We start from the raw sequence: 25880 nt of genomic DNA, 5'->3' as shown, positions 1-25880 counted from the left end.
ATATTAAGAGACATTCGTACGAAAAATTTGATTTATAAACTTTCTCTTTTGTTACTCTTACAATATTTTGTACTTACCTACATTACACGACTATAATTACATAGAAATTACAATAAAATATGTATATATTAAAACGTTACTAATAACAATTGTATCTACAATGTAAATACCTAGTATGCAATAAAAATGAAGTGTATTTATATATACATATTCTATTTTAAACACACATATATATGCTATACATAAAGCATATACCTGAATTTTTATAAAGATACATGAATATTTCAAACACTACACAATTCATATATTTATTAAATTAATATTTACCTATTCAATTATCTATAGCGAAGAAAATGATAGAGAAATATCCCTAAGTTATATTTATCATATTTATGTCTCTTTTTATTTTGAAAAACTATGGTTTTATTATGGTACTTTTCTTAGTAGTCATCGAGTGATTTGAAAATGCAAATCAAGCTGCTTCGTCGTTACTTCCACTAAGCATACGTGTGTTGTGATAATTCCGTTTTGTTCCGTATCCTCCTGAATGTTGAGTTTCGTACATTTTTCGATTTTCTAGATAACGACGATAATTATTTTCACGCTTCCTTCGTTGTTCTTCCGCTTGTTGCCTTAATTTTTCTGGATTCATGTGTGTCGTCACCATATGCCTCGTCAACGAACTCATGAATTTATAGGTGATGCCACATACGTCGCAAGAAAGTATTTCCTCGTTCGCCCCTTGCTAAAGTGTGGGAATAAAAGAAATACCATACATTATAATTAAATTACTACTTTTAAAAGAGTTGAGAACACTTATAATTGTGTAATTTAAGATATTTCAACTCCTATTATATTATATAAATTTCTTAATTTTACGTAGTACGTACAAGTTGCAGAAAATATGAGAGAAATGGCAAAAAGTATATGGAAACATTTCTTTTTCTTACGAGACCCGAACAATTTAAACACTAAGATCGTATTGATCATACGTACTTGTTGATGTACCATCATATGTCTCTGCAAATTGTTCAATCTGTTGAACTCTCGACCACAAACCTCACAGTCAAATTTCTTATCAGGATCATGATATTTTTTATGTAGACTCAGATCAGTTGCATGTAAGAATGACTTATGACATACATCGCATGTGTGGGTCCGCTGATCACCAGCCAAATGCGACTGCTCGTGTTTAACCAGACTAGCTTTATCTACGAAGCGGCGACCGCAGTAAATGCACGGAAGAGGTCGAGATTGTGAATTATGAAGTGTTAAGTGACGACGTAGAGCAGTAGATGTTGGAAAGTTTTTATGACACTCGAGGCACTGAAATGGTCGGTCACCAGTATGAGTCTTTCTATGTCGAGCTAAAGAATTTTGATCTGGATATCTGAAATGCAAATAAAAAAATTGATTATTATTATTATAATTAATAAAACAAATTTAATTTATATAAAAAATTACCTTTTAGGACATAAATCGCACGGGAAATTTCTGGTTGTAATATCTTCTTCTCGAGCATGTTTCAGTCTATTGTGTCGAAGTAATTGGAACGACGTTTTAAAGCTTTTATTGCAAATATCACACTTTAAGTTATCCGTTGTTGGTATAATAACTTGAGTTCTTTTTTGTCCATGTTCATCCTCGGATATTATTAGAGATATAGTCACAGTATTATCTTCGTTATCTAGCTCAGCAGCAGATACTATAGAGTTCTGAAAAGTAACACTGATGAAAATAGGAAAATGATTTTGATATTGCACGTTTTAGAATTTATTACAAATACCTGTTTATTATTATGAATAGATTTGAGTTCACTATCTGGCATAGAGTAAGATTCTTCATCTACTTGTCTAGCATTCTGGTCAGATTTCATTTGTGATTCTTTGCCTTCATAACCATCACTGTTTTCTGCAATAGCATAATGTCCATCTTCAGTCAAATACACTGGCTGTAAAGTACCAGTTTCATCTTTGAAGTATAATTGACCATCCTCATCTTCATGTAAAAATATTTGATCCTAAAATTTAAAATGGATGAAAATTTAATGAAAATTTATTTATTAAATGAAGAAAAACAAAGAAATAAGTTTAAACATTTAGTTTTTAAATTAATACCTGAGAATTTTCTTTCTCCTGGTTTTGATTGGTATCTGAATTAATTGTTTCCCATACTTGTTCTTCATTTTCCATTGCTGCAGTATCATAATACTGTTCACTATCATCTACTGTTTGTGCAACATACAATGTTTCTATATTATCTGCTTCATAATAGATTGTTCCTCCGACTGGTATAGTATTTTCGTCAAGTTGTTCCATCTAAAAATAAAACTATTACTTTTATACAGACAAATAATAGGAACTGTGTATAATGAAATAATTTGGTAATACAAACCTTGATATAATGAGTATCCGACAGTTTATCTGCTTGAAATGTTTTTAATGAACTTTGCTTCTTTGAACCAAGAACAGTGTATAATAGATTATTCTCAACATTCTTTACAATCTCATGACTTACATTATTATCAATATTTTCGTCGCTATTCACATTATTTTTAAACTCTAGGCTTAATTTAGATTTCTCTACTTTGTCTGAAGATTCTACATTATCCCTGGATTCTGTTTTATTTGTTTGTAATGGTAAAGCGGTTGCTTGATTATTTACATATTTTTTATCACTGCTTAGTATTCTTTGACTTTGCAAAGATTCTGTGCAGTGATTTAATACATTAGAACTCTGTCCAAACTTCAGTTCATACTCTTCTTCTTCCATATCTTCATCTTGCCAATCTTCATCTACATCATATGCTATAACTTGCTTATTACTACTTTTATCATATTGTTCTTTCTTTTCGTGTTCATTATCAGTATGTGTCTTAAATATAGAACTATCTTCGTCAAAAGCATAGACTTCCATCTCTGGTTTAATTTTTCCATTATTATCTTCAATAAGAATAATGTCATCTTGTGGTGATTCTTCTTTGTCCTCTTCTATTTCTTCTATTATTTCTATAATTTCTTCTATTTCCGTTTCTACAGAATCTTCTGTAGTTTCTGATTCTACTATAATGTTTTCTTCTGTGATCGCATGCTTCAATACTTCTATCACATCTTTGTCATCGTTAATATCTATTGTATCCAATATTTCATGTGACAGTTCCATAATAGATTCGGTTCTAAATTCTGATGTCCAAAAAGTGGCGCTTAAAAAAACATATCATTTACATTTATTGTATATATTACAATTCACAGTATCTCAAAAAGAAAGCAACCTACTTAAATGTTATTTAATTATCTCTAAACTGACTTTTATCTAAAAGCAAACACAAGTATTTATAACCATTAAAACTATATCAAAATGTAACAATATAAAACATAAAAAATTAAGCCATATATTTAATAAATGATCTGTTTATTAAAGTAAAAATAATAATACAATCGATAACACTTTAAATATATGCTTTTTACTTTTCAAGCATATATTTATTATATATGCAATAATATATATAATCGATATATATGACATATATACTAAAAAGCATAGCATTTAATTTATAATTTTTAACAATTAGGACATACCTTTTTTATAGAGTGCATGCTTTATACATTGCAAAAATATATACTTTATTATTCTTTAAGTTTTCTGTATATATAAAAAACATATCTATAAAAACTGTAATATTATGTACATCTTTTTCAATCACATAGTGAAATAAAGTACAAACAATATTAAAGAATCATATCGAAGGAAAAATATAAATGCGATTGTGTCCTTCACGTCTATTCGCTTTTAAATTGATTTACACAGCATTTGGATATTCTGTATCATACGTGATTGTGCATGTACTTGTTACATGTATACATTCTTTAATATAGTATTGTGTTAAAAAAAAAAAAAAAAGAAATGGTTTGTAGACGAAGATCGGTCAAAACATTGAAATAAGCATTAGCATTTTATATGTGACAAGAGGTACGCGGTTCACCAGTCGGTACGAATATGTCTTGTATTTATCAACGGATAGCAAAATGGCTACAAAACGGCAACGATTATCTCTTTGAAAAAGGTATATGCTAATATATTAAAATGTGAAAAATCTCATTTAAGAAACGAACAAATATTCGTATGGTCTTATTCACTCTACCTGTGTCAAGTAGTTGAAATGTGTAAGCGATGAGGGGAAAAATTGTTTTTGCTCGGTCGATACGCGCCAATGTAATATTTCTCTCTATACTTTCCCCAGTAAGCAAGTGACGCCACCTTAAACATCGCACAGATACATCTTTATCTTTGTCAAAATAGGTTGCCTTCGTTGTATTCGTAAATAGGTTGATCTGAACATTATGAGCAGAATATGTCTTTTGATTGGGCAACTACTTTTGGGGAAATATTTACAAAAATTTTCAAAACCTCAAGAATAATTGGAAAATATGTGTCATTTTTTAAATGTCTAGTTATATTTTATAGCATAGTATATATTTTTTGGCGTATATTGTGTATTATAAGTATATTATATAGTGTACTGTACTATAATATTTAACTATACTATACTACATATACAATATTATCTAATACATAGATATTTATGTCTGTGATCTAATACTACTGTACTATAGTATAAAATATAAATGTATTGTAGCATATTTTATCCCACATTTGTAATATATTTTTTGTAGGCTTTTCCCCTGTAAAGAAGAGAACATGTATATAAAATTTTTAAAGAAATTTACTTTCTCTGAAAACATTTAAATTGTTTTATAAGAACCACAAAAAACTAGATAAAGTTTCTAAAATGATATATGGAATTTTGTATATAAATTAAGCAAACTTAAATGTTTGGTATAAAAGTTATATGTATTTGATATATGCATATGTTCTGAAATAAGACATATGGAAGTACGTGTAGAAAACAGGCATTTCATAAAAATATATTTTTTAATGATATTTATTCAATATCGTTTAAAAATTGACGTTTTATTTATTTTCATATACGTATGTTGTATTTATAATAAAATTTTGTTAAACGCAAAGTATCATTTATTATATACATATATCGACTTTACATTTTAGATAATTAACTTTGATAATGTTAAAGAAACGAAAACTTAATATAGAAACTGTATAGTTTGTAATTGTCAAATCTGGATCATAATATTAATCGTTGTATTACGTTTTAAAATCAAGGAAATGACTAAACAATACTAGTTTGGTCGTCGAATGAAAACCTGATAAATAAAGATTTGTACATTTTATATGTATGATGTAACAAAGAAAAAAAAAAATAATAGTAACTTTGTAGCGAATTGAAAGTTGATTTAATAAACGCGCAAGATATGTGAATCTTATCGTACAAGTGTAGTGTTTATTAAAACCCATCATCGTGAAGGTTACTTATCATATCAAATAATCAAATTTTTTTTATATTGCAAAAATGTGGTTTTATCTCTTGCTTGCTATTTTTACGACATTTAATTTTGCGATGGCCTCGTCCAGCTTTGATTTTGGAGATACTTTAGCATTGATCATTGGATTGATTATTGGAATCATTGGATTCTTTGCCTGTATGGGTGCTTACGCACGGCATCGAAATCGTATGGAAGCAATAGCATAATTATTATAAGCACTTCACAACTCCATTAATCGTAAGTATATCGTATTTCTAATCCCTTATTATAAATTATGAACCACTAAAAAGATATTTTAATAAAAGTTGTTTGATCCTGCAATTATTCATAACTATACCGCGCAGTTTTATGCTTTTATTTATTTTATTTTATATATTGTACAAAAATATAAAAGATATTCAAAATAATATACTCCTTATAATATTTAAAAAATGAAAGAAGTTTCTATTTAGGTCCTCTTTTTGTGGTTCGTAAATACCCATAGTTTATTCGTAATACACACAATTGGTTATTTTGGTCAATTTACTTATTTAATTCATTTAATAATTTTTATTTCAGTACGATCTTCTTGTCTTCTAATAAAATAATGAATAATTTTTTTGTGTTTTATATAGTGAATTGTTTTATTTCATTGATTTTGCATGATTCATTAGTAACTTATTTCATTTAAATTGCAGGCTATTCAATACATATAGAATTAATGAAGAAAATGCCTGAAGTGACTGTTTTGAATATGTTTGATAATATAAAATTTATATAAAGATTGCTTTAAAACTAACAGAAATTAAGTTTTTTATAATGAAATTTCTATAATTTAATCAATATAAATATAAGTTAACATCTTTGTGGCCACAAACTATTTTTATATCTACTGTACTATTATTGTAAGATAATTATTAAACAAATGTAAATAAAGATGGTAATGATATGTAGATATCATTATTGAACCAATTATTTGTTAAAGATATACTATTTTTTAATTTTCTTTATAATCTTTGCAATAGATGATTTAGATTTAACAGAACTCATGTAAAAGAATTTCAATAAATTTATAATTTTATGTGACATAGAAAAATATTGTTTAAAAATATAGTACATGCAATACTAATTAAAAAAGTTGTGTTGTTGTCTACATAATATATTCATAAATTTCACAAATATACAATGTATTAATTAACATCACAAACTACATTTTGATGTAATTACTTCTCAAGTAAGGAATGGAAGATAATATTATTCTGAGTTGAATCTAAATTATTTCAGGTTTCTTTGTATTAATTTCTATATATCTCTATTAGTTACAATTTTTTCCCCATACAGTGAATGGTTTAAATTAATTTTGTTTTTTTTTTTTTTTTGCAATCTATTGAATGCTGATGCATATCTAATCAGTCTTTACAAAATTTCTTATAGAATTTCACACAACATAGATTACATAAGTTTTAAAGCATGTATGAACTTATACACTAGTTAGCACAGGAAAAGCTCTTTGATTATTTTTGTCTAAACTTTTTTCATATTTTTCATTTTTATTACAAGCAAGGTAGTTAAACACTAGTACAAGATATTTTAGAACATAATTAAACCTTTCTGTAATAGTTACATACAATTCTTTTAAAAAGCTTTTTTTATATGCTCTAATTAGTGAGCTTCAAATTTTTGTACAGTGTAATTTTAAGGGTAATTTATAGATAAATTTAATTCATTCTATTATTCAAGTCAAATTTTGTTTTTTTACATTCGAAATTTGAAAAAGCAAAATGTAACACAAGAAACATGTGTTTTTCACAATTGCATTTCTAAAATATCATACGATATATTCATATGTTTAGAACAGTATGCTTATACAGTACATACTATATATATATACATATATATGTATATAAATCATATATATATATATATAAATCAACAAATTATCTATATATGCTTGCAATTAATTATATGAATCTGTTAAATAAATTAAATAACTGTAATAAATTACTTCATTAAATTCTGATCCATCAATATGTACTAAGACTTTATGTGTGAATCTTTTAAATGTAGCAAAATATGATTTACTTGTTTTTTTGTCATATTTTCTGAAAAATATATTGTAATACCTATGTCTGAATGTACTAAGTTGTTCAATTCCATCAAGTTAGATGCCATATTAGTAGAAGAGAATTATGATGAATTCACATTGTGATTTTTTTTCTTGTATGTAACAGTGCGGTTTGGTATTCTTTGGTAAAACAACAATAATGTTTTACAAAAATTTACTCCAATTATATCATCACCATTATTATTATAGTACTATGCATATCTAAAATCACATTGTGTAAAATATATTTGGAAGGAAGTAGTCCGTTGCAATGCTGTTAATGAAATAATATTCATTTCTATTGTCTTATTTCATGCATTTCATCACATTCAATGAATAAGTTTAAGAAATTCAAAATCAATTTTTACCAAACTATATCACTGTAAATTATTATATTTAAATATAGTTTATTTTAGAAACTTCATATACTCAGCTTTTATTAACAAACATAGAAGCTGCATCTTTATCAAAAGCCAATCCACCTAACAGTAAATGAATAATATGTACATTAAGTATTACATGTTATGCATTTTCTTTGAGTATTATCTAATAAATTTATTTAAAAGTAACTATATAAGAATAATTGCAATGCATTTCCATAAGAAATACATACAATTACCTATATTATAATGTTTCGTTCAACAGCCACATGAATTTATTACCAGGTGGATTAACTGGATTTAATGTTATAATTATATTTTCACCCAAATAAAGTGGAAAACGAAATAACGGAATTATGGTATGCAAAACTTAGAAATAAAACATATGTGTATATGAAACAATTGAGTGTAATTTAATATAATATCATGATCAAGTATCAATAACTTGGAAATTACAAGAAAAAACTTCATATTCAAAATTTTAAAATAGTTTTCGACATTCTAATACTGATAATAATAAATTCATGCTTAAAGCAGTAATAAATCGCAACATTAAAAACGACGAGAACTGCAATTATTTGAACGAAATAAAGATAACATTATAATCATCAATAAACAGCAGTAATATTTGTAGTTATACAAATAAGCTATTCTTAACTATATTGCAAAATGCAATATGTGATAGCACAGATGAAAATTTAAAATATATTTTTTGGGATGTAACACAAGCACTAGATTATTTTATTTTTGATATTGTTAAAACATGTATGAATTTCATACATATGTCATGTCCCTATTGAGCTTCTTTTTTTCTTACTTAGATTCTCAATATCTGTGATGATTACCATTATTTTCATCATCATTTTATCAGAAATTGAAGTGCTAAATAACAAAAATTCCTAAAATATTCGAAGGAATGGATTGTGCAAATGTATTTCAGAACGTATTGTAAATGAAATGCCAATTCAAATGAAATAAACTTCGATAAATTAAATATGCAATAATAAAAATATTCACAATCAAGTCTAAAAAAGATAATAGTTGATATAATATTAGATAAGATACATGAAACTGCTAACTAGTAACACATGACTTTTTTTTTAATTGAAATAGGTAAAATCGCTAGAAATACATTAAAGCATAACAGTGACTATATTAATCATATTTTTTCTCTGTCTGACTCCTGCAATCACATCCATGCACACGTAAACATACATTCTCTCTCCAAAGCATTCAGTATACATTAACAGTTATACATATATATCGAGCAGAATGGCTGTACGCCATCATTTGTAAGACTAGCTGAGGCCTGTACTAATGTGGACTGTGCTATCAATAAATTGAGAGCAGAAAAAGTCTTTTAATAAGCATTTTCACTAAAGAATGATATTTACTACAATAAGATATAAGCACAGTACATGTAAAGGCCTCTATCCTCAATTTCAATATTTTATTTCTTTTTCTTTCCTATGTTTTATTTTTTTGTCCAGAAGCTTAATTCGTTCATTCAAAATATTCTCCGTGTACGATTTGAGAGTTTTAATTTTGCTGTGAGGCACATATCAAATAATTAATATGCTGACGCACAGATAACGAGAATATTTTAGCGATACGCACGGATGTTACAATATCAAATACATCCTAAATACTTTCATTCGCATCTCCTCGCATACATATCCACGAAGACGAGGGTAGCAATACGTATTAGCAAAACTATAATAGAATAACAATTGTAATAATGCATGATTCTCATACTAATGGATAAGGGCAACACGTTTAAATAAAGAATGTATTACGAAAATGAGTAAATCGAAAAATATAGATCATAACCTGTTGAAGATTACGTTATTGATCGGTATGGGAAGGTGGAGCTGTTGAATTGTCAACATTTGCGGCGTGCAAAGGTTCTGCCGGCGGTGTACCGTCATGAGAATTTCCTATATGTGGGGTAGCTGGTGTAGCTGGCTGCGACTGAGACGTTCCACCAGAAGGAGCGTATATTAGCCGATAGCCAGCTGGTAAAAAGAAACCGCCATGTGGTGTACAACTAAATGTTTGAAAATTTGATAATGTTTGATTATCATGATACTGGATGTAACCTCCACTTCCCGTTGAACTTGATATCGGTATAGGTGTAACTAAGGATCCAGTAGAGGATACTGCGATATTTGTTCCATCTGGTAATATAGGCGTGAACTGATATTGCGTTGAATTTATAATTGCCGGATTATGTGCTGGCTCTAGAGATTCGGTTAGTTCACTTGTATAACTAGTAGGTTGTTGAGACACGTTTTGCATAGTTTCAGAAGGCACTACTGGAATTGGAATAACATAAGCGTGTGGTATTCCAGTTGCCGCCTGTTGTGGTTGTAGTTGCAAAGGAGTTTGCTTCAATTTCTGCATAGCTAATCGTAATGTTTCATCGGTATCTGGATAATTACTCGGAGCTTTTTGTAAAGGAGTTTGGGGCGTTGTGTTAAACATTAAATAGTCTTCTGTACCTGGAAGTCTAGTTTGTCCTGTTAGGAAAAGAATTATGTCATTACAATGGGCGATGAAATATAATAATTGAAATGGGATATATAAAATAGCTGTTTAAAGTTACTTAAAGTTACTATTAATTACTAACCTGGCACACTAGTCGTAACAGTATGATAAAGCACTGGATGATGTTGATGGTGATGTTGATGGTGATGTTGATGAAGTGCACTTGCTTGCTGTTGCTGTTGAATTAATAGCTGTAATTGATGCTGTTGAAATCGTTCCAATTCTTCTCTATGTCTTCTTTGCAGGGATTCTAATTCCATAGTTTGCCTGTATATATACGGAAGTAAAAGAAGTTAATTTTTAATTATTATAAAATTGTAAGATGAAATTTTTATAGATGTAAACCTACTTTTTTATAAGCAATTGATATTCTTCACTTGGTGTTAATGTCCAAAATCTCTCATCTTTTTCTATTTGCTATAAATAATATTAACAGTTGGATTAATGGCGCATAAATTAATTATATACATATACTTAGTGAAGCTATATATTTACTTCTACAACAGGAGCATTAATAGGCTGAGTAATTTGCGTAGGTGGAAGAGAACCCTCACGGCTATGAGTTATTTGTACTGGTGTACCTGTAATTCATGAATATTTAATTTTTAAACATTTCTAAATGTATCTATTTCATTGATCTTTAGAATACTTACCCTGTGTGTCATCTATGTGATAAACCTTTGAATCTTCTGTTTGATTTTTTGACATATCGGTATGTTGTTGAATCGGTGTAGCAGCATTACTAGGAGGACCTGCGACCTTGGAAACCACGAATCTTGATATTTTTCTAACAGGTTGTGTTGTACTAACCTTCTATTAAAATTAGTTAGTTATTTTTCGAAAACGCTCGTTGAAAATACCGAAATTTGCTATACGTAAATATACTCTATATGTACCTCGGAAACATTTTCTTGAGATTCTATTTGCACCGGAGTGTTCGTATCAGAGCGTGATGTAAAGACACTGGGAGTAACGGTAGCAACAGGTACAGCAGTTACAGGTGGAACAGTAGTCAATAAACTTTGAGTAGATTGTAACGATGGTTGCAGCTGAATAGAACCAACGGACGACGGCGGAACAGAACTGATGGATACAGGCGGTGTTAAAGGTTGTGGAGAAGCTGTTGCTGGAATCGATCCTCTGTGAATTTTTGCTAATTCTTGTTCTAATTCTTGGAGACGAGATCCCGGTCTTTGGGTTCGAACTTTTATACTCTCTTTACTCGGACTCATAGTTTCAGACCCTACAGGAGCCCCTCCAGGTGTTGGAGTTGGACTATCGAGAGAGCAATCTACATGCTGAACATAAGAAAATTTTATATTTTCATTTTATTAATTTGAATCTTTCAAGACAAATGTATATGACGTTCTTAACGTCAAACTTACAGTTTGAGAAAGCGTAAGTTGTTGAATTGAGCTTTCTTGAGTTAAAACAGAACTTTCCACACTTGTTGGAACATTTGAATCAGTCAAGTTTGTAGTTGACTGTATCGTAGTCTGCGGTGATAGAGGACCTTGCTATGTATTTATCACATTATTAATACAAAATACAAAAGAATTTAATTCTTTATATTTTTTAAATTACTTACTATGCCATGTGTAGTGGAAATTGGCATGCCAATATTGACAAGTTTCTGTTGTAAAGAATGCATGTAAGCATCATATCCACCTATTATCTGGTGATTATGAGGAGTAGCTGGATAACTTATAGGAGGTGTGCCTACATTAAGTGCTTCGGACGGCTGACTTGTTAATTGAACAAGCTTTTGATGGAGATCTGCTATTGTTTGTGGACCTGTTCCACCCGGAACACTAGTTCCAGTAGTCGTATCTGAGACTTTATCTAGCGAATTCTGTTGACTAAGCTTTCGATGTTGTTGCTGCTGTTGGTGTTGCTGCTGCTGCTGTTGTTGTTGCAATGTTTGATTTTGTGTAAATAATACCGAATCTACAGATTCAACGAACGTATGTTCAGGAGTTACATCATGGCTAGAGCTTTCGTTCTCCGATAATAAAGGACATTCAGAAGTTGTACGCCTAATATATAGACAAAATAAATTAATGTATAAACATACCTGTATTAAACATTTGGCAATATTATATATACTATACATACCCAGCTGAATTAGCTTCTTGAGCTTCTGTTTCGGATACTTTTCCTAAGAGTTGTTGATCAGGGAGCTTTAAATGAAACTGAGATTGATCGGAAGAAATGCAATTTTCTACATTTTGAATTTCTTGTATAACGTGTTGTGGGATAGTTTGTTGCGATTGTGGTTGAATCTGTTGAATATGTCTGATTGATGCAGATTGCTGTATAATATTTTGATTCATAGATGCAGCCCATTTGCTTTGTTGAAAATTTTGTTGTGCCATTTGTAACTGAGGGTCGATCTGATGGGTTGCATTCAGTTGCATTGTTTGCTGCAGAGGTATTTGAGCTTGATGAGGTTGTTGACTAAATTGAAACGTTTGTGGAATTCCTTGCTGTGTTGTGTTCACTTGATAATTATGTTGTAATTGCGGTTGCATTTGTATTTGACTTGCTTCTGGTTGAATAGGTTGAAAATACTGTTCAGACTGGAGAGTAGGTTTATATTCGAGTATTGTAGTTCCTGGGATATTTACAGCTTGGCTTGGTTCGTGGGTAGTTAAACAATGAGGAGTTACAGATTTCGATTTCGGGTTCGAAAGTATATTTGCTAAATTTTGTGCTAAATCTGGAAGCGTTGATGAAACTTCTTTAGTTTTAAGTGTAACTTTAGGAGCAACCTCTACAGTGACAGTTTGATGGGCAGGAACTGAAACAGGTACAGATACATTTGCTGGGACATTCACTGTAGCTTGAGGTGCTGTTTGAAGCTGTTGGATTGGTTCCAAAACAGTCTGTGGTAAAGGAGTGATATTTGATCCATCTGGTTGAGAAATAAATTGTACATGCTGTGTTTGGGGCATCGATAAATTGGGCATGATCATTGTTTGCTTCTTATCGTCCGTCATATTAGCAATTTCCGAAATTTGCGAATCCGTAGACATGTTCGATGTTGTAGAAATATTAGAAATCCTGCGGTTTCTCTCATCTATGATTGTGGCTGGTTGTAATTGTGGAATATGTCTAGGAAGTATCACATATTGTTGATGTTGTTGCGGTATTTGTTGATGTTGAAATTGTTGCAATGGTCGTTGAGCTTGCATTTGTCCCTGATGCTGATGTTCAGGCTGAATGTGCATTTGCGCTATACTTTGTTGTATAGGAATTTGTTGTTGCTGTAATAGAATATTGCATGGCATAGATTGATTTTGATATTGTCCTGATATATTGATTCCGCTCGATGAAACTTGAGTTTGTGGATCCTTTTGTGGCATGGCTACGTTTTGAGATACAACTTGTACCTGTTGAGGCGATTGATGCGTTATTGCTGATCCTGGAACCATTACATTTTGTTGACTAGATTGCACAGCACTAACATTCTGTTGCATTTGTGATATGGGTAGGATTGCTTGCCCTTGTACAGTACTTTGAAGAGTAATTGATTGTTGTACCGGTTGTTGAATTGTTTGAACAGTGTCTACTTGTTCTGCGATACATTGAGGATTTTGCGTAACGATTTCGATATTAGATTTTTCAGGAATAGCTTGTGCTTCTAAAACATTCACTTCTAGATCATCGTGTTTTACTTGCCCCTCATCAATTGTATTTGATTGCGATAATGAACTAGGTTGAGTTGTTAATACGTTAGATTTATCTGTATTTTCTACAGAAGTAGATCCTCCCTCTTCACTTGTAACAATCTTCTGTTCAACTACAGGGCTAACTAAAAAACGAGAAATTTTTCGTGCTGGAGGTGGCGCAGTTAATGTAGCTACTTCTGCAGCTGTGGCATCAAAGTGTGTCTCTTTATTCGTTTCTTTCTCTTGTTCCATTGCATCTTGAACGCCGGATTCTTTAGATTTTTCATTTATTTGATTTACAGTCGAATCGGTTATTTGACTTTGGATATAAGTTGATTTAGCTGTTTCATCTTTAAGTATACTTTGCGCGTCTAACACTGTGTCTGCTGTTGCAGATACTATGGTTTCCTGAGTTGGATCAGTGGGATCGCTTGGTAAATTAGTCGGTGTTAATGTATCCGTATTTTGTGTAGAGGTTGATGATCTTCTGGATGCTTCAGCTGATGTGTTTTCAGGACCCATTTGGCTATCAGGCGTTTGCACATTTTGTTGCTTATCCATGGAGGTGGAGCCCGTAATGTGAGAAAGAATTTGATCAATCGGTAATAATTTGGTAGGTGTAGAAGTATTGGAAGTTTCGTCTCTCTGGAATCATACAAAAAATAATTATCTAGCTATCAAACTTTACCTTTTACCAATAAAATAATTACAATGCACGTAAACAAAACCAAATAGCGGCATAAATGAAATAATTATTGCAAAATACAGTTATATAATTTGGTTACATTACTAAGTATATTTAAAATAAATTAAAAAAGGGAAATACAAATAGGTATTTTTAATAATGAATGCATATCTTAAAATGCTATTATGTTACAAAAAATCTGTTTAAATAAGTACAATTTCATTCATTTCTAAAGAATGCTGTATGAATGTTGTTTGTTATTTTATATATATAGGATTCTCTTATATATAAATGTATTGTAATATACTGCTAATAGAAATTATAATCTTCATAAAAGAGTGAATTTTCCTGAAAAATTTTCAAGTAAAAATTAAATGTAATATATAATTAAGAACAAATATATAAAAATTAAAGTATAAAGTACGCCCTGGCCATAGTCTAACCATTATGTTATACAAATTGCCTATAGGAGGAATTTAATATGCAGGAAATGTCGTCATATAATATTGCTGTACTTCAAAAGATACACAAATGTCCGAACACAATGTATCATGAATCAAAAAGGATGCACAAACGTCCACGATTATACGATGAAATATAGGAAACAGGATAAGGTATAGAGGGGACGATGAACTCACCGAACGGTGTCTACGATGGATTTTGTACGACGATCGGTGGCTGCTTTGACGAGTTAGCGAGCCATGTCTCACCTGCTGCGTCCAAAACGATACACACCAATTATACCTTGGAGGTACACCCTTGTGTTTTTTTTATGGGATCACGAGATATACATCTCGAGCGTAACCACAACGTTATTTTAATATGAAATATATAAGAAACATGGTTCTATTATTTCAAGAAAACAACTTACAACAAGCAAAATAGTCCTATGATATGCATTATGGACTTTTGTGTATCAGGTTCTTAAGTAATAATACTAATGACAATGATTTTTGTTAAAAACTTCTATTTCAAAATTTATTTCTATTTGTTTCTCTGATAAAAAAACAGAAAAAAAGAAAAAAAAAGAAAACGAATTTCCTTTGTAGATAAATTGTATAAATTTCATTATATTCGTAGTATATTAATATCTATAGAACAAATCGAAAAAACGGAAAGAAAACCATTACCTTAGCTGTATCAAGACTGTGGTCACGATCTCTAGGTCGACGACTCGTGACTGGACTACCACCGGCAGATTGATCTGGTGGACCATGTGCTACTAAAGGTAAAGCCCGTGTAGGATCCAAACGTAATTGTTTAACGATGTCTTCTATCAATTCAACGAACGTTTCACATTGAGATTGTGGCAATAAATTTTCAGCAACCTGAAGATAATAAGAATAGAATAATAATAAAAATTTTGAAGATAAAAATATTGACATATAAAATTCTATTATTTACTTACCAGGTTATTAGCAATGTCAGTAGGTACCATATCATCTCTGTCGAATTTAAATGTCACAGTTTTTTGTTTGCTGGTATCTAACTGACATTCAACAATCATTGATTGTCCCTCATTACTACTTACAGATAAAACTGTTAATTTGATACCAGGCTTTTTACGTTTCGTACCGGATCTTTTTACTCTAGATCTTTCGGATAAAGTGACATTCTCTGCACTTTCTTGATTTATTCTATATAAACCAAATATTGGTTAGTTTCTTAAACAATATTTATTTAACGAATTATTGAAATTTCATATATTTACCCTTCATTTGGCATTGCTACTTGAGATGTGCTTATGTTAGACACGTTAGAGATATTTCCTTGATCCTGAATAGTAGGCGGTACGTCCGTTGGCAAAGATTGCACAGAATCCATTGTATCTTGTTTAGATAAAGAAGATCTTTCTGTGTTAGAACATAGCTGTTCTGTGTTTGAAATGAAATGCTGTTGTTGCTGAGACACTGTTGTTGATGGCACAGAAATCCCAGATGATATGGGTACAGAAGTAGGAATACTAGAACTTTGCGAATATTTCATTTGAACTAAGACATTTTGTTGAGACTGAGATTGATGTCCACTGTTCGAAATAAGAGTAGGTGCACTTTGCATATTTGGAATTGTTGATGTTATTGTATTTTGCATATGAGTCGCTGATGACGTGCTCTGAAGATTTAGACCAGTTGGTACAGATGCTTGTACTTGTCCTGGCTGTGGTTGCATGTAAGGCTGTGAAGTTGGAGGTGCTGTATTCTGAGGGATACTTGGATGAGAATAAATTTGGGCTGTAGGCTGGTTGGATGATAAAATCTCTACATGGCCAGAGGAACTTGAGCTGGCATACGAATGATACACTTGTTGAGATATATTTTGCTGATATAGGGGTTGCGTACTGTATCCTGAGGTTCCTGTCGTATTTTGCTGATAGTACTGCTGATTTTGAACATGCTGTATTTGCGGTTGAGAATATTGCACTTGTGGAGGTTGCGATATTTGCTGATGCATATGTTGGGGTTGTGATAAAATTTGTATCTGTGCTTGTTGTATTTGATGACCCATTTGTTGTGGCACATTCATTTGATTCAGTTGTATATACTGTTGTTGCTGATGCAAATGTTGCTGTTGTTGTATTTGTTGAGATACTGGAGGAAATTGTGGTTGAGTCTGTACAGTTTGTGGGGTAGAGCATTGTGAAGAAGTAGCAGTTAAATTTTGCGTAACATGCTGAGGAAATTGTTGTGGCTGTTGTTGTTGCTGTTGATACTGTTGTTGTAACTGTTGTTGATATTGCTGTTGTTGGTACTGCACTTGCTGCTGTGAAACCTGAGTCACTTGTTGCATTTGTTGTGCTTGCTGTGGCTGAACAACAGACGTTTGTTGCTGCATTAATGGTTGCTGTTGAACCAATTGGACTTGTTGTGGTTGTAAATTGTGTTGCTGAGGTTGTTGTGCAGCAGTTTGCATTTGTTGTTGTTGTTGCAAAGGTATTTGATTCTGTTGCAACTGCATTTGTACTTGACCTTGCATTTGGATGCTCATATTTGATTGCATCTGTTGTTGTTGCTGTTGCAATTGCATTTGTTGAAGTAATAATTGTTGTTGTAACAAATTTTCATTGGTTGTATTAGCACTATCCGCTTCTCGATCTAAACGTTCCTTTTCTTCTTTGGCTTTACGTTCTTCTCTCTCTCGTAACAAAGTGCTGATTTGCGATTTTAACATTTTTGCTACAGCCTTGACATCTTCCTCAAGTATAAGGCTAGATTTAGCCATTTCTGAGGCTACTTCTTCTGCATTATCAGTTTGAATGTCAAAATCAAACTGTATCGCCTCGTTCTCTTTATGTTTGTTAGTACGTTTTTTGGGATCCAACACTCGAAGTCGGAATTCAACACGCGATAATTCCGCATCCGCTACGGCTGAATCTCTTGAAACCATTTCTAATTTTAAGCCAACATCGTCCGCAAAAAATTCGTGATTTAAAAGATCTTTAACTAAAGGCCGTTCTTCTTTTTTCAATCGAATGCACATTTCTATAATCTCACGTACTTCTGGATTTTCCACTTTATCGTAACTTTGCGGCTTTACACCCTGCGTATAATACAAACATTATTTAATATGTTGTTTGACACGTTGAATAAAAATGAATACTATATAAATAATAAAAAGTTCAGTAAAATCTGAGTTTACGTCATTAAATAATTTACCGATACTACGCGTTTATATATTTGTGCCGGTCCAGTACATTCTGAATATGGATATTCACTAGTAGCCATTTCAAGCATACACATTCCAAACGCATAAACATCAACGGATTCATCGTAATGTTCTTCATACATTTCTGGTGCCATAAATTCGGGTGTTCCAATAACACTTTTTGCAAAACTCCTGTTTTTAAGAGTAGCAAGTCCCAAATCGCCAATTTTTACACTTCCTGTGGTACCGGTAATAAAGATATTGTCACATTTTAAATCACGATGAATAATTGGTGGTGACCTCGAATGCAAGAAACTAAGGCCTTTCAAAATTTGTCGACACCAAGATTTTACAACTTTTGGATTAATTTTTTTAAATCGTCTTAGATACCTATATGGAATTGTATAATAATTTAGAATTATAATTATAATATCAGAAATTTAAAAAATTTTTCATGAGTTTAAAAACGTACGTTTTCAAGGTTCCTGAAGTCATAAGTTCAGTGACTAGCACAATATATTTTCTACGTGTAAGTGTAACTTCCCAATAGTCATAAAACCTGACAATATTTGGGTGTTGTAAACCTTTCAACATTTCTGCTTCCTCTCGAAATCTTAATCTTTCCGTCTTATTTAATTTTTTTTCCTAAAAGAAAAGTTATAATTATATACAAATCTGTTTAAAAGTAATACAAACATTTAATTACATTTCTCTGACCTGCAATTCACACCAAGCAACAGCTACACCAGTTTGAGTATCCAGACCTCTATATACAGTCTTAAAGCTGCCTCTACCAATTTCTTCTTCAAATTTTAAAAATCTACCATCTGGTGATATACCTATAGCCTTTTCTTCATCATCATCATCTTCAACAGTTTGCACTTTAACTTTCATTAATAAATTTCGTACTTCTTCCATAGCCATTGTTTTCTGTGTTAATTTTTCATCTGCTTTAAAATTTTCATCAAGTAAAGGACCAATAAATCCTTCCACTGCTTCTTCTTGCACGACTTCCTTTTCTTTTTCTTCCTTTACCATCTTGGTTTCGTCTTGGGTGTTCGTATCCTTGACATTCTTCAACTCAGTATCTAATGGTGGTACTTTACCTAATTTACTCAGAGATTCATGAAGCGCTTGAGTAGCAACAATATCACTGATACTGGTGCCATTATCATCTTCATCATATATCGTCACTTCTTCTTCTACTTCTCTTTGCGCATCTATATCCTTAATCTCAGTTTCCACAATTTCTTCTGACACTTTTGATGTTACAAATCTTGAGCTTTTTACCATTTCTTCAGTTTGTTGCATGTCATTTTTATCATCTATCACATTTTTCTCAGAATTTTTAGTTAAGTCTTCATTCTCTGCAAGATTAATAGATTTCGGCTCTTCGTTAGACGTTTTCCGTTTGGTTTTTTCGTTATTTTTATTAGCTGCTGAACTCATGGATGTTTCTGTGGACGAACTTGTATTTATATTTTTTTCCATATTTATTCCTTTTAAATTTTTGCTATTGTGTTGCTCAATCATCTTTTCTGCAACATATTTGTTTCTAGATTTTAAATTGCTGGATTTCGTACTTGTGGAAGAAGTGGAAATTATTTTTTGCTTATTCTGTGTACTTATTTCTTCGTCAATACTATTTGCCGATATTTTTTTTATAATATTCGAAGTTTTAGAAGATTCGAAACATTCTAATGTAGATGTCTTTTCTTCGTTGGAATCTAGTGATCCTTTTTTGTCTGATGGGTTTCGTGAGGAATCAGCACCTTCTTTACTAATATTGTATTCCACACTCGTTTCATCTTCGTCCGATTTTTTTGATTTCAATCGACTAAGTGGTGTTGAAGGTGTGGAACTGGATCCTGTACATAAAAACGAACTTCGTAGTAAAATCTGTAAAACATTCTGTATACAAAAATTGTTGCTGAATGCAAGTATAAAATACCTGGCACATTGAACACATTTTCTGTTGCTGTAATAGCTTCCTCTGCATCGCTAAAACTGCGATCATTTTCATGATCTAAAGATGGTGAATTGAGATTCCGAGATGATGATTTTTCACAAATTCGTAACGCAGATAAAACTTTCTTTTTAGAAGAAGGTGAACTACTGGCGACTCCGTTACTTGTTATCGATAATGAATCTGTATGGTCAGCCCTTTGTGTCCGCACTTGCTTTTTGCAAATTGGTGTAGAGGAACGGCTTAGATTTGATGTCTAAGAAAATAGGTAAAAACATACAATTTATAGTTATATGGAAATATTACTTAGATATAAAATATCTTTTGTTTTCTAATATACCTTTCTATCTCCAGAACTATGAGCACTAGTGCCAGCTTGTGAGACAATAGATAATTTTCTTTGGCGTTTGTGATTATGTGTGTGATTATGAATTCTTTGAGTGGTTACAACTGAGCAAGGACCTACTCCTTCTTGAGAGGCTAAGTGGCCCACTGCCAGGCTAATCCCACTCTGATTACCACCACCTCCACTGGCCACCAGCTTTGGACATAAACTTGACAGGCCACTTCCCCCTGAAGATTGTTGTCTATTTGTCTCATACCTAAAACATTATTAAATATACTACATAATTATTACACCATATTTCCTTTTCTTTTCATTAAATTCTTCTTCTAAATATTTTTTTCTTTGATAAAAAAAGACAAAGTTTAAATTTTACGTTTAAATCATATAATTATATACATTTCAATTTAGATACAAAGTATGTAGAAAGCTTATATTTTATAATACAAAATATAAATACAAACTATAGCAGAAAGTATGATTACACCAAACTGAAGTCATATTTGTCATCATGAAATGTTTCATGTATTACATTGTGTTTTATGAATATGATAAAAATTGGAAAATGTTACACACACACATATATTTTGTACTCAAATACCTTTTATTATATAACTATGAAGAATAGTAAATCTAAATTAAGAAATTAATGTTTAGCCTCATCTGTACTAAATGTACTCGTACGTACACGCCAGCCATGAAATCGTTATATTATGTAATATTGAAATGCTATGAATAATGGTTTGAAGTACTACTTAATCTTAAAGGAAGCAAAAGTATGAAAAATGTTTGAAAAATAAATTTAAGATATACACAATCTATAATAATGATAAAAATTCCAAAACATAAAAAGCTAAATCAATAGTTGTTGGTAAATTATTATTTTTTCTTGAACGTTTAAGTGACAATAAATAATAAATGAATAGTTCTATGTTGCAGTATGACAATAATGTAAATCATGTAATTACTAACCTTTGAGTACCTATAAAATTTCATATTTGAAGTTCGGGGTCAGTAATTCTGAAAATATTTATACTTTTATACTTTATTTATACTTTTCCTGATGAAATTTTCTAATTTCATGTGGAAAAAATTTCTTGATTAGATTTTATAGTACTTCAGCATTCACTAATTTTTCAACTAATTTTAGCACATGAAATATTTTAATTAATATATTTTTCTAAAGTAATGTTTCTTAAAGATTGTAATAATTTCAATATGTACATGTACAGTACAGATGAGATATACAAAAAATTCCTGTGCATGTGTAGTTTTAGTATTTAATATATTATTATAGTTTGTTATATTCAGTAATTCAAAAATTCAAAATTAGAGGTACACAAACACTCTGTTCCTTAGAGACATGTTTCAGATTATGTATTGTAATAGAATAATTATTTAGAAAACGGAATCTGTAAAATAGTATATTAAAGAACAATCTTTATAAAGTGCATTCCAAATTAAACATATACATATATATTGAACATGTATAGTTAAATAAAAAGCAAAGAATGAATTACAGCAAAGAAATTAAATGACAGAAGATAAAAAATGACAATGTAAGAAGCATGATTTTGATACAGACATCATTATACCTGTCCTGCCTGCTGTGGCCAGATGAGAGGAATCCACGCACTGTATTGCCTATAGCTGCTCTCTTTTTAATTTCTTTCTTCCGTTCTCTGTACCCACCAGATCCAGTCTCCACTTGATCTTGACGACTATTTCTATCTGCCTGTAATCAATAAACTAGTATTATAATCCTCAATGTAATAATAAATAAGTGTGCACAAAGATATTAACAATGTTCAGTAATAAATTTGCGAAATTAACAACATAAATATAAAAAGATAAAATATAAATCTAAAACTAATTTATGAGAAGTTTACCTTAATACTTAAAAGCTTTATATTCAAATTAGTACTTGTGCTTGTTGGAACTGGACTTAGATCACACCTTACTCTTCTGTGTGATTTCTCAACAATTGGTGGATCTTCCTCTAATTCCAACTGATTTCCAATTGTAAAAGAACGACTCTGTGTTAACAAAATATCTTCCGTATTATGTTCCCGACTAGTGCCAACCGAACTCACTGCCTTGTTTTCATTGCAGCATCTCGGCATTGCACATAACCAACGTATGAAAGAATTCACTTTATAAAAATCCTTGTCTTCTACTTTATATATATGTACATATATATTTATATATATATATATAAATTTATATATATATATATTTTTTTTCTCCCAGTTTGACTTAGATAAAGATTTTTAGAAAAACGGTATCTTTAATTAACTTTATCTTTCAAATTATAAAATACTGGATGCATTTATCTAAGTGCACAGAGTATGTGGTTCTTATATTCATCACAGATCTTTTCCTCCTTTCTTTATCGAATATACTCTGTTACTTCAATTTCTTAATAAATATTTAATACCAAAGAAGTTAAATGATTCTGGAAACAGAAAAAATATTGATATTAATAATAGTAACTAATAATAATAAAATATTAATGACAAAAACTTCATAAATAAATGAAGAATTTAGTTTGTTTATAATAATATCCATTCTTTATAGGAAAAATTGACTGTGATAATATCTTTATTATAATTTCTATTTTTTATAAAATGAAACAAATTTTTTAATTTTGAGGTTCTGATTGAATATTACATAAATATTCCATTTATCTTTTAACTTATCTTTAATTTTTAATTCAACATAAGTTTTCAAAATAGATTGGTGATTTTAAAATATATTTTGATTTAATATTATACATATTAAAAAATAATTTACTATTTCAAGCAAGCTATACATTTACTTTGTTTATAAGTTATAAATATTGTTTATTATTAATGGTTCAAAGTAATAATACACGTGTATTGTGAGTAAAAAATAATTTAAAATTAATATTTGTCATATATAATAAACATCTTTCTTACGTCATTCTATTTAAATATTTGATATGACATACTTTAAATATTAATAAATATGTATGCTTATCTCATTATGTTTATCATTATAATTTTATTGTAATTTTAAATAATATTAATAATTTATCAGTGTTTGCATTAAATGCGAATTAATAATCTTATTAAAATAATTTTATATTATATATGTACATCATACCATATGTTAAATGCAGGAATAATTTACAAATTATTCAAGTAACGAATATGCAAAAATCTACAAGCGAAGTAAATTGTTTATTTAAAAAAGGAATGAAAAACAAAATTAGAACTACATAGAAGAACATTTTGTGATAGAAATAGAATTCTATCAATAAAGCTTGAATTAATCTATTTTACAGAGGGCAGAATTGCATGTGTGTATTAGTCCTTCTGGTTTCACTATAATCCCTACTTTGCAAACAGTTTTATATACCGGACAGATTATATAAATTTAACAACATCAATAGTCTAATGTTGATCATGTTGACTGCCAATAAATGTGAGGACAGCCGATCTTAGAATTAGTGCTTTAGATATACTAAATATATCGTCTAGACAATATTTCGTTATTTATTAATAAATCGAACACTTATGTATTTATTATTACTTATGAATTTCGTAAACTTGTTCAACGAAATAACTGTGAGAAGTATTAATAATTTGAAATAAAGAGATTGAACGTGAACATGTGGGGAATAAAATTTACTTCGTTAAATATTGCAGTATGTTGTCAAGCATCGTGGAACAGTCACTTGAAAAATGTTGACAGTATATAGCAAGTAGCAGGTCTTACGTATATACTGTGATATACGTATCTCACGGACACACCGTTACAATGCATGCCGAACACATGCGTATTAAGGGGTGAAGAGGAAGTACCACACACGTATACCGCAAATCAAATAAATGCACACATTCGTACGCGCGCATATAGTCAAGACCACCAAAGAGATAATGTGACATCTATCCCAAAAATATCGCGTCAGTGCATATTTTACACATTGTCTGGCGGCGAATAGCTTCGAGACCTATGAATAAATTCGAATCTTTTCATTCTCTATGAACGTCACCGATTTATCCATGATTTTTGTCTGATAAAATACATGGGGAAGACAAGCAAGTATACTTGTCATGCGGAGATGCGTGAATAACAATATCTACTTAAAATTAGCGGTTTCGTACGGATATATAAGATATTTGTTCAGTTATATGATTGTTTCATTACCTCAGATATCGACCTGATCATATTAGCTTCGCGACGCACTGACAAACAGCACTCGTAATTTCTTAGTCAGCCGGTACTCACATTTGTGATGTAGAAAATCGTCCGACTACACCCAAATAACCACCATTTTCTTTCACTGAGTAATGCGCACTCTCGCGGTGCTATGCGTCAACAATGATCAAGTTATAAATTTATGCTGCGTACACACCAATCACGTTTATGTTATCATATAACACCGAATGATCATTGAGAATTGTTTTTATAGGTTTTATTTTCTTGATAACCATTCTCCTACCTACGATTCAGTGTTTTATTCAATAATTTATTCTATGTATGTAACACTAATCATTGAAAATTTGTTCTTATAGATTTTATTCTTTTTAATAACGTTTACTTACGATTGAATGTTTTATTAATTAATTTTGTATATATTTATTTCTTCTTGTAAAACCTTTTAATTAATTAAAACAAATTTATAATAGACTTATTTTGTAAATTATACACTTTTTGATTACTTTAAATGTTTGTATAATAATAATAATAATAATAATAATAATAATAATAATAATAATAATAATAATAATATATCCATTTACATACTTAAAATGTTTTACACAATAAAAACGTCACATAAAAAAACTAAAATATCTAAAGAATTAAGTATAATTTACGTACAGGAAAATACGTATCTAATTAGTGTAGAAATTGCGTGATGCACACATGCAGTAGAGTACACTACTACTGTATATATGATATTTAAAACGAATCCTCCACAGATGGTAAAATTGTTTCAATTCAGACTTCTATGAAATTTGTATGACATAAAAACACGTTAAAATTGATGAAAACATTTTCGTCGAGCATCGAGCAACTTTTATTTTTTTACACGCATTAATCTCGATACAAGACTATGCATTAATATGCAACCCGAAACTTGATATTTATTTAGATGGGAATGTATTGAGAAGATTTTCTTATGTCACTGCTA

General features: G+C 30.4%; 2 protein-coding genes and 1 long non-coding RNA gene across 14 annotated transcripts; 1 reads left to right on the top strand and 2 right to left on the bottom strand.

Moving 5' to 3' along the window:
- Positions 1 to 17: 17 nt before the first annotated feature.
- On the bottom strand, positions 18 to 4266 carry LOC132911757 (zinc finger protein 425-like). Of its 4 annotated transcripts, none has more exons than XM_060968659.1 (7): positions 4142 to 4266; positions 2395 to 3202; positions 2118 to 2318; positions 1787 to 2020; positions 1465 to 1715; positions 997 to 1390; positions 18 to 745 (listed from the first exon to the last, which is right to left on the bottom strand). In XM_060968659.1, exons 2-7 carry the CDS (start codon positions 3160 to 3162, stop codon positions 473 to 475), a joined length of 2121 nt encoding a protein of 706 aa, XP_060824642.1. In that variant the 5' UTR covers positions 3163 to 3202; positions 4142 to 4266; the 3' UTR covers positions 18 to 472. The 4 variants fall into 4 exon arrangements, with proteins under 4 accessions (XP_060824642.1, XP_060824641.1, XP_060824643.1 ...); XM_060968658.1 differs by lacking the exon at positions 4142 to 4266 and adding an exon at positions 3579 to 3896; XM_060968660.1 differs by lacking the exon at positions 4142 to 4266 and adding an exon at positions 3579 to 3896 and having other exon boundaries at positions 1060 to 1390.
- On the top strand, positions 4252 to 6354 carry LOC132911781 (uncharacterized). Its single transcript, XR_009659074.1, has 2 exons — positions 4252 to 5639; positions 6080 to 6354. It is a non-coding gene; the product is annotated as an uncharacterized LOC132911781 (long non-coding RNA).
- A 1518-nt stretch (positions 6355 to 7872) lies between these two features.
- LOC132911751 (serine/threonine-protein kinase Wnk) lies at positions 7873 to 25811 on the bottom strand. 9 transcript variants are annotated; one of them, XM_060968629.1, is made up of 22 exons: positions 25568 to 25811; positions 24893 to 25187; positions 22609 to 23174; positions 22315 to 22454; positions 20717 to 20978; positions 20362 to 20632; positions 19128 to 20278; positions 18883 to 19055; positions 18422 to 18800; positions 16480 to 18305; positions 16177 to 16405; positions 15899 to 16096; positions 15407 to 15481; positions 12528 to 14728; positions 12001 to 12448; positions 11798 to 11929; positions 11309 to 11710; positions 11066 to 11225; positions 10908 to 10993; positions 10762 to 10829; positions 10495 to 10679; positions 7873 to 10384 (listed from the first exon to the last, which is right to left on the bottom strand). In XM_060968629.1, the coding sequence occupies exons 3-22, from the start codon at positions 22840 to 22842 to the stop codon at positions 9711 to 9713; spliced, it is 9294 nt and encodes a 3097-aa protein (XP_060824612.1). In that variant the 5' UTR covers positions 22843 to 23174; positions 24893 to 25187; positions 25568 to 25811; the 3' UTR covers positions 7873 to 9710. The 9 variants fall into 9 exon arrangements, with proteins under 9 accessions (XP_060824612.1, XP_060824615.1, XP_060824616.1 ...); XM_060968632.1 differs by having other exon boundaries at positions 11066 to 11222; XM_060968633.1 differs by having other exon boundaries at positions 11066 to 11171.
- Positions 25812 to 25880: the final 69 nt, after the last annotated feature.

Source organism: Bombus pascuorum, chromosome 11 (genome assembly GCF_905332965.1).
Source record: "Bombus pascuorum chromosome 11, iyBomPasc1.1, whole genome shotgun sequence".
Lineage (NCBI taxonomy): Eukaryota > Metazoa > Arthropoda > Insecta > Hymenoptera > Apidae > Bombus > Bombus pascuorum.
This window is presented reverse-complemented; position numbering and strand designations above follow the sequence as displayed.